The 11,618-nt window shown below is 43.3% G+C and overlaps 1 protein-coding gene across 1 annotated transcript in view; it reads right to left on the bottom strand.

The window, feature by feature from the left end:
- Window positions 1-1,689: 1,689 nt before the first annotated feature.
- The window catches only part of LOC104501351 (SET-binding protein-like), a gene marked incomplete at both ends in the record, with an annotated part of 62,784 nt that continues 52,855 nt past the window's right edge, over window positions 1,690-11,618 (bottom strand). The window contains one exon of the mRNA XM_010145149.1: window positions 1,690-5,155. Within this exon, the coding sequence (XP_010143451.1) occupies window positions 1,690-5,155 (3,466 nt within the window). The remainder of the gene's footprint in view (window positions 5,156-11,618) is intronic.

The raw sequence follows: 11,618 nt of genomic DNA on the forward strand, positions 1-11,618 counted from the left end.
AGCAGTGCTGAGGATTTTCTTTAAACAGTTTACTGTGCTTAAGTGAAATATATTAAATTGAAAAGTACAGGTTTAGCAAACATCTTCTGTTCAGAAAGAAAGGAGGCTACAAATACAGCTGTTATCAAATTGTGAAATCAGTAACTTCCACTAAAAAACCTGAGAAATAACGTTGTTAATAATTTTGAAAACTCAAAACCCTTGTCTGCTAGTACGCTTTCTTAACACAATAGTCGCTGCAACACTTAAAGAGCAAAATTGTTCTCCTTCAACCAGCAGGTAGCAACTCTTATATAACTTGTGACTGGATTCAGTGACTTCTCTAGTATCTCTGGGTGCCTCGTTTCTGGGTGTCAGAATCAGCCTGATATAATATGGTATCATGAATGAGAATGTTTTCATGGGAGAAGCTCTCATTTTAGACTGCTTTTCATTGTTATAGTCCAGATCTTGGTCTAGGAAGGAAGAGGAAATGTCTAGGTGGCTTAAGCACGAGCAGCCTTTGGATCTCAATCAGTTACAAGTCAATAAAAAACTTAAGAGCCTTACATTGGCAAGTTATACAAAATCTTTGCTCCCTCTGTCTTAGCTGATTCTCTTTTCATTTTGGAGGCTATGAAATCCATTTCTTTGAAGCTATGTTTTAGCACATCAGAATCTTGTCCACCTCTGGCTGGTTCAGTCAAGTTTACCCTTTTCCAGAACCAAGTGTGAATTCTGCTTTGTGATGGATCTGATGGTGCAGGAGCTATGGGCTTTTTCCCAAGCTAAATTCACTTATATTGCAGCAAAACACCTGCCTCTGTGTCATGATGAAAGCAGCTCCCTATTGTAAAGTTCAATTCACTCTCTCAAACAAGATTCAGATTCCTTTTTTTTTCCTCCCTGCTCTGCAGGAGAGGAACAGATGTCCTTAGCAGCAGAAAGGAGTTTCCTCCCGCCTCTTCTACCCCCTTGTATTTCCAAATCATGAGTCCTCAAACTCTTCAGAGTCATTTGGCTAGGGTTTATCATTTCTGTAACACCAGTCCCTTCTCACAGTCACTCAATGCTCAGAGTAAGCACACAACATCTGCCAGCTGGAAGTGACAGCTTTACACCAGGATTGTACCCACGGTCTCCATGTATTCAGACCAGCTCACACTGTCATGGGTTCCTCTGGATCATCAGTGTGCTGCACCAGTCACAGAACACTGATCCAGCTCCACAGCTTCCTCTGCGCCTGGTCCATCCCATCGACAATGGCTTTTGTGCACTTAGTGGGCCAGAGCAGAGAATCTCTGCCCAGCCCCCTGGTTGTTCTCCCAAAAGGTGGGCAATGACCTCCACCCCGTGACGTTATACATCTATAAGAGGGATGCCTACCTTGTCAACAGGTATTATAATCGCTCCTGTAGCAGAATGTAATGGTGACATTTTGAAGAAAATGCAACAAGCTATGAGAGATAGGCAAAGGCAGAACAATATTTACAAAAATGCTGTGTAACAACTCAAAGATTTTTAGAAGTTTTGGGTTAATGTGTGACCAACTTTTTTGTTGATCTCCACAAAGTTTGGATGCAGAATGGGAGACAGTTACAAAAAGCCGGAAAAGTTATTGGCTTTTATTTGCTGTAACTGGCAGGTTGCTGTTCGTCCAGCATTAAAATTGAAATGCAGTAGGGTAAAACAGAATAAAGCGGAGCTTACCCGCAGAGGCTGGAGCATCATAAGTACTTCTGTCCTTCCTATTCGTCCTGAAGGGCTGAATGTCCTTTTCCCTGTAAGTTCCAAACCCTTCAAAACTTCTTCTTTTATTCCCACTTGCATCGTTGTCCCTCTTCTCGCTTGAGGAATTCATTTCACCAAACACGTCCAGGGACTCTGACCTTCCATTACTCTCAGTATTACCAGAGTATCTCTTTGTGCAAGAGTCAATGGGATCATTGCTTGAGTCACTTTTATCTTTACTCTGTGTCCACTGCTGGGCATCAGAAAGTGATAACGTAGATAGTGTATCCACTTCAAAGTTACTCTTTGAACCTTTGTGTCCGGTTTCACAATGCTGGTGCTTCTGCTTCTCCTTATGCTTGCTTTTCTCGTTGAGCAAGGAGAGGTCTTTATCTGAGCTGCTTAGCCTTTCACTGATCGTGTGGCTGGAGAAGCCAGTGGACTTGCTAGCAAAGAGACCACTCAGATCTTCATGTGTCCCCAATATCCGCTCATCCTTATGCTTGTGCTTATGTTTATGCTTCCTTTTGTGAAGTCGGCCACTTGAAAGGCTTGTTCCTCCAACCTTTGGAGGAGCCAAAGAGGACTGCATGTCTCCAAGACCCATTCCCACAGGTGTTTGTAGGTGCACTCCGTGTTTCGCTTTATGCTTGGCAGTGGTGGACATCTTCATATGAGAGCTTGCATGGAATTGGGGAGGGGGCACGGTAGGTCTCATAAATGGGGAAGCCGCTCCGAGCGTGTGAGACAGGTACAAAGGAGCTGGATACTGACCATAGTAACCAAGATTCATCATAGGCATTGATGTGTAAGGCATTCCATAGGGTGCATAGTAACTCCCACTGGGAATAGGGTAACCGAACCCTTGTAAAAAAGGCACCTTTGTCATGGTGTCATTGGTTTTGGCAGGTCTACCACGCTTCTTCTTAGACTTCATGTCAGAGGTCCTGCGAAGATAGAGCAATGGGTCATACTGGATATATGGCACAGGGTAATAGTGATCAAAATTAATCCTGAAGATGCTGGGATATGGATTTTCATGATAAAATGTGTAACTTCTATGGGAAATCCTGAACACTTGAAACTTATTGATGAGTTCCTCAAGGTCTGCCAGAAACTGGAGGTCATCTCTGTTCTGCAGGCTTTTCCTTTTCCTCTTGTGCTTTGGCTTTTTAATACTCTCATGAGAGAGAAAATTATCCACAATGAGATGTTTCTGCCGGTGGCCATGTCTGTTCTTTGTGCTGGTATCAGATGGAATAGCCTCTGGATTGTCCAGGGAGCAGAAATCAAAGGAGTATCTCCGGCGGGATTCTGAGCTTTTCTCGGCTTGGTCAGAAGTGCTGTTGTTGTCTGTACCTATCCCACTGTCGCTCGGTATGGTTTCCTCACTGTGAGACTCGCTCACTGGTGACAGTGTAACTTCTTTCAGAGAACCTATTTCACAGAGGTGGGAAGGTGAATTAGCCATTAACCTGGGTGGAGACAGCTTCCAAGTTCCACTGTGCATTCCTTTCTGTGTTTTTGTAGGAAGAGCACTGATAGGTTGGAGATTTGGCATAGTTTTTAACTCTGAAAAATTTGTTTCAGTGCTTGCAGGGCTAAGGTTGCCGTTAGACCCCACTAACTGTGTTGAAAGTGGATGAATAGCTGCTGGTGACGATGCCACAAGTGACTGCAGGTTGGAAGGCACTGTTGGGTTTTCTGGCTGGCTGGAAACAGGCCTTGAGTGCTTGATGGCTGTCTTAGGTTCTTCTGGCTGAGGCTGCAGCTCTGCTCTTGGCTTTCTGCCCCGTTTTTTACCAATGTAGATCGTCCCCCTCTTGCTGACATTTATCTGCTTCCCTAGTCTGGCATCAATGGTGGTTGGCCCAGCACTAGATGGTGGCTGGACTTTTGCTTTCAGAGCTATGCTGCTGGAGCAGGAGGACAAGATCTGATTAAGAATATTCTTCCTCTTGAGAGTCTTCATTTTATTAATGGTCTTGATGGTCTTCTTATCCAAGACCCCAAGCTTCCCAACCTTTTTGTGAAACTTGAGTTCACTGATGGGCTTGTCCTCTCCCGGGACCATCTGGGCCAACTTGGCCAAATTCCGTCTCCTCTTCCTTTTCTTTGTTCCTGGAAATTCACGATTGATTGGACTAACTGGGCTGGTGGAGGTTCCCTCATGAATGGTTTCAACAGTAAGCAAAGGCTGTTTCTTTGGTCGTCCTCTTTTTTTCTTGACAGGTGTGATCACAGTAAGACTGTCTGTATTGGTATACAGAGGGCTGGATGGTGTGATGGGATAGGCTGAAGGAGGCTCCACCATCAGCTTCTCAGATGTTGTCATGGAGTTTTCCCTAAGGATAGATTTCGGTTTGCTGCAGGTCCACCGGCGCTTAGCTGCATGCTTGGGATGCTGGACCTCAGATAATTTGCCAGCTGTAGGAAGGTCGGTGGGTAGGAGAGTGGATGTCACAGCTATAGGTTTTCTGAGTCTGGCGGCACTGTTGGAGGAAGCTTTGTCAGTGAGCACACCGCTGTCGATAGCTACTAAGGGGGACTCGTTTTCAATCACTTTTCCTGGCTTTGTGGCACGAAGGTCTTTTTTACTCCCCTCTGGCTGAGAGCTAGTCCTGTTTACTACTTCACTGCTCATAGCAAGTCCAGAAGGCAGGCTTTTCTCCTGGATAGTTTTCTCTATGGGAGATTTTGTGGATTGCCTCTTTTTCCTTTTGTGACCAGATGTATCTAATGTCGGAGACTTTATTGGGATAGTAATTCGTACGTGACTCGTGTCACTATCACAACTGCTAGCAGAAGTGGGATTCTGCTTCGAGGGTGATGTATCCAACACACTGTCCACGGAGTAAGACTCCTTCTTCCCTTCCATGCTGTCATGGGATTTGCTGTCAAATGCTTTCTGAGCACTCTTCACCCATTCAATGTCTGTGGTTTGGATGGTTTGACCTATCAAGTCCTTTTTGCTGGATTTCTTCTTTGTACTCCCAGCGAGCTGATCAGGGGCCTCCATCTGCACACCTCCCTCTTGATCACCAAGAGGCAAAAACCCGTTGCACTCAGAAACGCTGCTGGGCTGAGCGGCCATGCTGATGTTGTTGGGTGATGGGACCGCACTGCCAATGGCAAGCTCTTTACTGCTGGTTGACAGTTGCCCCCAGGTGCTGCCAGTGCAGGACTTCTTTGCTTGGGATTTGCTGAAAGAAACTCCTGGCTCTGGAGTGTGGACCTTGGTGGCACTAACTGCTTCTCGATTGAGTTCCGTGTTGATGAAGCAACTTTGAGAAGCAGATCCAGTATCGGAGCTTGCTGACCAGTCAAGATGGTGCTGGTTGCTACTTTTCTGCTGGTGCTTTGATTTTAAGGTGTCACTGGTGAAGTCTTGTTGGAGACCTGGATCATAGTGCAGAGAAGAATGTTTCTGTGGCCTGTCATAAACCTGAAAGGTATAACAAAATAAACAGGAAAGAAAATTAGTTTATTAGCCCATTCATGACCCCTCACTGCAGCTGGATTTTTTTGTACAATGAATGACAACTCTTGAGACAGATTTGCATTTAGATTCATGCTGTGTAAAAAAATTCTGTTTTTTCTTTTTCCCACTCTAAAAACAATAGAAATATTTTTTTTTTAATGCTAAACTGCTAAGGAATCACATTCTATTGATTTTTAATTTAAAACACAAGCAAAATACTCCCTTTCAATGGATGAATAGTGCAACTCAGCCTCCTGGTGAGAATCCCTTTTTCCTAAAAAATAATCCCTCGCAGAACTTGATGTTCAACCACAGCAATTAAGCTCATTGTTGTAAACAAAAAAAAAAAAAGGGAAAATTATCTCGGAAGTTGTAAGAAACAAGAAGAAAACCCATGGGTCTGCTTCCCTATGGAACTAGAATCTGCCAAGATTTATTTGCTTCAATTCCCACATAGAAGTCATCCTCACAAACTTAGTGCTTAAAATCATATGCATGGCATCAAGTGTGAGAGGCAGGTTCAAGATTTGCATTACTTCCTTTCCATTTTAAGAATCTGCTATTTGCAATGTTTGTAAGAGGCATTTTCAATATGAATTTTAATCCAATGGCAGCTCTTCAAATCGCGGAGGTTACAGTTAGGGCAGAATTGTGCTGAAAACTGTTACAGAGCAAAAGAAAGTCTACTTCTTCTTCTTGGAGGGCCTCCTTCAGCTAAAGAAATTACGTCTGTTACAGCTATAAGCTTTTGAACGTTCTCTGAAAGCTAAAAAAAACCAACCCTTTTTTTGTCATATTCACTAACTGACCTCTTCTAGCCATTTGTTTTCTCCTGTTACTTTTAGGAGCTTTTTTTTGTAAAGCTCTGGATCAAACTGTGCAATTGATTTCGTACACTTAGTACTGCAAACAACTGTTCTTAGCAAACTGTAATGACACCGTTCCGAATGCCAAATAAATGATGAAAGTCTTGCAATAAATGCGTAACCAAGGAAAGAACAATAGAAAACAACTGCTAAGTGTCTCATGTTTCTGCAAACACCTTGTTACAATTAAGTTTCTATCAGTGGCATTACATTAGATCCTTGTTTGGGGCGTTTGCTACAGAAGTTTTGGGGCAAGGAGATTGTCAGCTTAAGGGGATTTTGAGCTGGGAAGGAGTTGTGCCCAACTGTGAGCAGCATCAGAGGGATTTGAAAAGCGCTAGACACCTCTAAGCCCATGATGCATTATTTAGTGACCAGTAAACATACAGTATTGACAAATTGATGTTGAAACATCATGTGCATATAAAAATCGGCATGTGGCTTTTCTGGAACAGGCAATAATGATGAAGCTGTTCTGGTCCATTGTCTGAGGAGTAATCAGGGACTCTTCAATCCCGTGGATAGTTCAGCTGTTGTGCACATGGACCAGCCATGCTCAGGGAAAGCAGAGATTTCCAGGAATTGTGGAGTGAGAAAATGAAAGCACGCAGCTGTGGTGGAGCTGCACATGTCGCCGGCAAGCGACGCCTGATTTCTTCAGCCTGAGAAAAGAGCCAAAAGCATAAACAGCCCTCGGGGGAATGAATCAGTTCCTCCTCCTCATCACTCTCCTTGCAGTGGCCTCCTGTGTGCAAGCCACACAGGGCACATAAGCCGCGACCCACGCTGCTGATGCCCTCCTTCAGAAAATAGAGCCCACCCACATCCACATCCTTGGGATGAGCCCAGGTCAAAAGGAAAGCACCAGCATTGGCACTAAAATTTTATTTAACTTTGTTTTTATTTAAATTTTTTTAAAACCGATCACAAAGCTCCTGAGCTTCATTTTACCTCAGCCATTTGGGGCTTCTCCTGCACGCAGGCCACCAGGCTGCATGTGCTGTCAGCTGGGCAAGGGGATGTGTGTGGAAGAGACCATCCCCTGGTGAAGTTCCAGTGGGCTGGAAGTGGATACCCTCTAGCCAAGCCTCACATGAAACATAGTCTTCCTGAGATACCACGACTTGTGACTTGGAAAACCCCTGGAAATGATGGGCTGAGTCTTCTCTTGGCCCCCAGAATCCGGACTAAGGCAGGACCAGAATGTATCTGCACAGATCCTGTCCTTACAGCTGCAATTGAAGCAACTCCTTCCGTCTACTTTATTTCCAAAATGCTGAGCTGTGAAACTAAATGACTAGAAAATTTTTGTTTGGGAAAAAACTAACAAAAAAAAAAAAAAGAGATTTACAACAGTGAGAGAAAACTTCACATGCTGGCAACATCCTGGTCACTCTGAGTCCACCTTGCACACAGAGATCTCAAGTTTAAAAGTAGTAATAATCTCTGATCTATATTTTGAGGTAGTTAATAAGGGTTCAGAAGTGAGAGGCCAGGTATATATCAGTGATGAATGCCGATACATTGCTTGGCTCCTTCAGCCTCATTTCCTTGGCCTGTGCATTATAAAATGATGATGCAACTTCCAACACATCCCTAATGATAGCCTTGTCATTACTCCAGCACCGTAAGCCACCACAACATCTATCTTACAATTCATGAGAAAGAGATGCCTGTGTCATCAAAGGTGCCAACTCTGGAGGCATTTAATCACACAGATTAGCACTCCTATTTCAACAGGCCTTCAAAAAATTACCAGTCTGCAGGATCAGGGGACTCCATTTACTAAGCGGGATGTCAAAACCATGGATCTGCTCAAGCACGTAACAGCCCACTGGTTTTCCTCACACAACTACTTCCAGCATAATACTTACTTTCATTCTACCTTGCCAGACACATCCCTATCACCCCAAAATAATTCTTCTGCGGCACAGGAACCAGGGATCACTGGGCTGCAGCAGGTTGTGTTTCACTGGCTGCAATGGATATGTGGGGACTGTTTACCTAAAAGCTCTACTAAATTTGCTGAAAATAACGCAGCCAAGAGTGTTTTATTCCCCATGTATCCATCTGGGTTTCTGTCTGATCCCATTGGTCCTAACAGTTAGGCTTCAATTTTCCCTGCTGCGTAAGAATTAAGAAGAAATTGACGAGCCTCAGCTTGGATAACCTAAGCCTCTGCTGAGATAGTGGAGGACTCCAGAGCTATCAGTAAGGTGAGAGCAAGCAGGACTCTTCAAAAACCTGTATCTTGGTGCCTTTCACACAAATCCATTACTTGTCAGTAAGCGAGCAATACAGTAACAGCTCCATGGCCTTGGCAAGGGGCTGTTGGCTCGAACAGAGTTCCTATGGCAGCACAGCCGAGACTGACATCAAGAATAGTGGGCTTTTTCATGAAAACAGAAAGATTTAACCTTATTTACTTTGTGGTTTACGAGACCCTAAAAATACTTCAAACTTCAGTGCCTGCCTCTGTTTGCAGTTTGCCCTTTCATTAAAGGAGATTTTCTTCAGAAACCAGCTATTCTGCATTGGGAGTCTGCTCCTTCTTCATTTGTGAAAGTGGAAGTGTAACTTAACCCATGCAATTTTATCACCTCTCACCAGACTCGGTCAATATTTCACTCGATATTTAGTTTACTGGCTGTCTTTAGTGGGTAATAATCCCATCTTTCTTTTAAAGAAAATAAAATACCTATAAAGAAGCTAATGGTTTTTGTTAACTGCAAATAAGTTTGAACAATGCAATTCAGCACATGCTAAAACTTAGACTAAACCAATAAAATTTGAATTCACTTAGTAGTAGTATATGATTTTGATGCCAAACTCACAAGTTTTAGTCTTCAGCTTTGGGAATGGTGGCTAGACCTACGAGCAGGATACACCTCATATACTGGTACCTGAAGAGCACCGTCCAAAGAGCAGAGAAATTGGGGACTGTCTGTTTTCACCTGCAAGACCTGTGCAACCCTGCACCTGCAGAGGTTACTGCTCCTCTTAGCAGTTCTATCCTGACAAGCAGCCCTTGCAGCTGAGGGAGTGAGACTGTATCAGTCCCATGATGAGCAGCACCTTACTCTGAAGCAGTACCCAGCAGCAGAATCCACACCTCTGGGACTCTTTTTGTTTAACTACCACATGTCTCACTGTGCCTCTCTGGTCCCTTGCCTGAGCTTCTCTCTAAATCCACATGCTGCTTCCAATCCCAAAGCAAAAAGTGGGAGGAGATGCCAGCAACCAAATCAAGAGCTTAGTAAAAGAGTGATAATAAGAAAAAAGATACAAATAAAAAGTGAATATAACTATACAATAACGATAAAATAAGCAATTATTGAAACCCAGCACCTGAAAAAAATCTGGTTGATTACCCCCCTGCTCCAAACGCACCTTTCTGAGGAGGTGACACACATACAACTTGTCAAGAATCTGGCTTGCAAATCAAAGTTAATACTACAACGCCCCCTCTTTAAATCATTCGCAGATCCATCTGTGTAATGGCTCCTCAAGTGTAATTCCCTATTAAGAGGCTTTATCTGGAGAGATAAGCAGCTGGTTCCCATGTCACTAATTGCTGTCTGCTGTGATTTTAAAACATCTGCACCATTGTGCTCTTCATTTTCATATTCTAATCATCCTGAAACTTGAAAAAGGTACATCATTGATTGTTTCTGTGGGTTAATTAGTACACAGTCTCCTTGTAGAGACAATTTAAAGGCAGTCAGAACCTCAATCAGCAAGTTTGTTTTAAAAATTAATAACATCGGGAGTGTCTGTGGGGATTGGCATCCACAGTGACACATCAGAGTGTGCTCTGGGGACATGCTATCCTTTGTTATCTTCTTCATAGGCTGGAAATAAAATAAAAAAAAATGAAAAGAATAAAAGAGGAAAGGCTTTCCCAAATGAATAGTGTCACTTAGAATCAGTCTTGGGAAGTGCTTGCTTTAATCTCTGGGCCACTCCTGCCTCTCCAGTGAGAGCAAAACCCATCCAAACATCATATAATACCTCTGTGTGGTAACTTGTAAGCCACTTTTGGCAACCAGGAGCTGGCATCTCATTGGAAATCCATGGGGTGAAGCTGTGACTGCTTGGAATGTATGTGGGCGTTTGCTCTGCTTGTCACCTGGGTTGGCTAGATGATGGGACCCCAGGTATTGCCTCCAAGTCATGCAGAGAAGGATATTAGCTCAGGCACAGCACTCTGCTATGACAGTGATAGTGCATGCAAACCGGACCTTTCTGAGCCAGTTCAGAGCAAAGGCAAGACTGATTCCATACCTGCTTTACCTTTAGCTTCTACTTGAAAGTACTGCAGACAATGCTGATAAGAGACCTTTGGTGCCTACCAAAAGGTCAGCCTGAGATTTTCGAGACTCAATGAATAAATCTGGCAGCACTGATGTTAAGCAGAAAGTGCAATGGGCACCTGCTTTCTGAAAAATCATTCTCCTTCAGAAGGGGACTCCTAAAAACTGGACAAGCTCCAGGTGATTAGTTTCTCTTGAAAAAAGTTTCAGTTTCTGCTCCATAGACATACATGAAAACATGTTAATGCAGAAGAAAAGCCTCTGAGAGAAAGAAAAAACTGAGATTTCCAGCTCTGACACATGCATAAGTAATCCTGGCTCAGCTCATACTTTTGATCAAAACTGGGTATTTCCTATTATGTCCCAATGGGACAGTTGCAAACTGCTCACTCAGAGGCTTTAATCAAAACTACAGTAGGGTGATATTTAATGTACTTTGGTGAGTACACTGAGCCTTCTTGGGGCTGCATTGCTCTGTAAATAAAAGATGCCAAGAAGAGGAGACACGGAATTCATGGGAACTTAACTTGGGTTGAGCAGTCATTGACGTGAAATGTGATCACCTTATAGGAAAAGCCTGTGATCAAGTCAGGTTAGTTCACAATAGCAAATGTCTGAAATGGTTTCAGGATGTCCTTTAGATCCTTGGTGGTTCTGACCAGAGAGGAGGGATCACAAACGGGCATATGACACTTGCTGGAAGTGAAACAGCAGTAGTGTATTCCGAGAAACCCCACTGAATCTGGTTTAGAACTCATGTAGGGGCTTTAATTCCACTTAAACTAGTAACAGAAAAGCGTCAGCAGGTGGGAAAGGGTTAATTAAAAGCTAAACATCGCCTGTTTGTGCACATTCACCAAACACAAACAGCATGAACAAGTGTCCTGCAAATCAGGAAGTTCTTCACTGAAGCTGCTGGAGGTCCTTCCAGGTTTGCACCCACATTGCTACGTAGCTTTGTCTTTCCAGAGATGTTTGTGTAATCATGACAGTAGAGAGAAACTGAAGTTCAGGCTTTTGCATTATAACCATTTTGAGAATGCCTAGCTACAGAACTTATTCTTACAGAAAAGACGAAGAAATGCACAGAGATTACTGAAGGGTCCAAAGATGCTCATGTGGTTGCAAATCCTAATTTTTCATGCATTCCTGGTAAAGCATCATGATTTGCTAAGTAATTCAGAAATTCCAAAGTTATTCCAAATTAATTTTCCACCAGCTTTAAACTGGATGATCCACACACTCTTT

Source organism: Buceros rhinoceros, unplaced genomic scaffold (assembly GCF_000710305.1).
Source record: "Buceros rhinoceros silvestris isolate BGI_N320 unplaced genomic scaffold, ASM71030v1 scaffold19471, whole genome shotgun sequence".
In the NCBI taxonomy this organism is placed as follows: Eukaryota; Metazoa; Chordata; class Aves; order Bucerotiformes; family Bucerotidae; genus Buceros; species Buceros rhinoceros.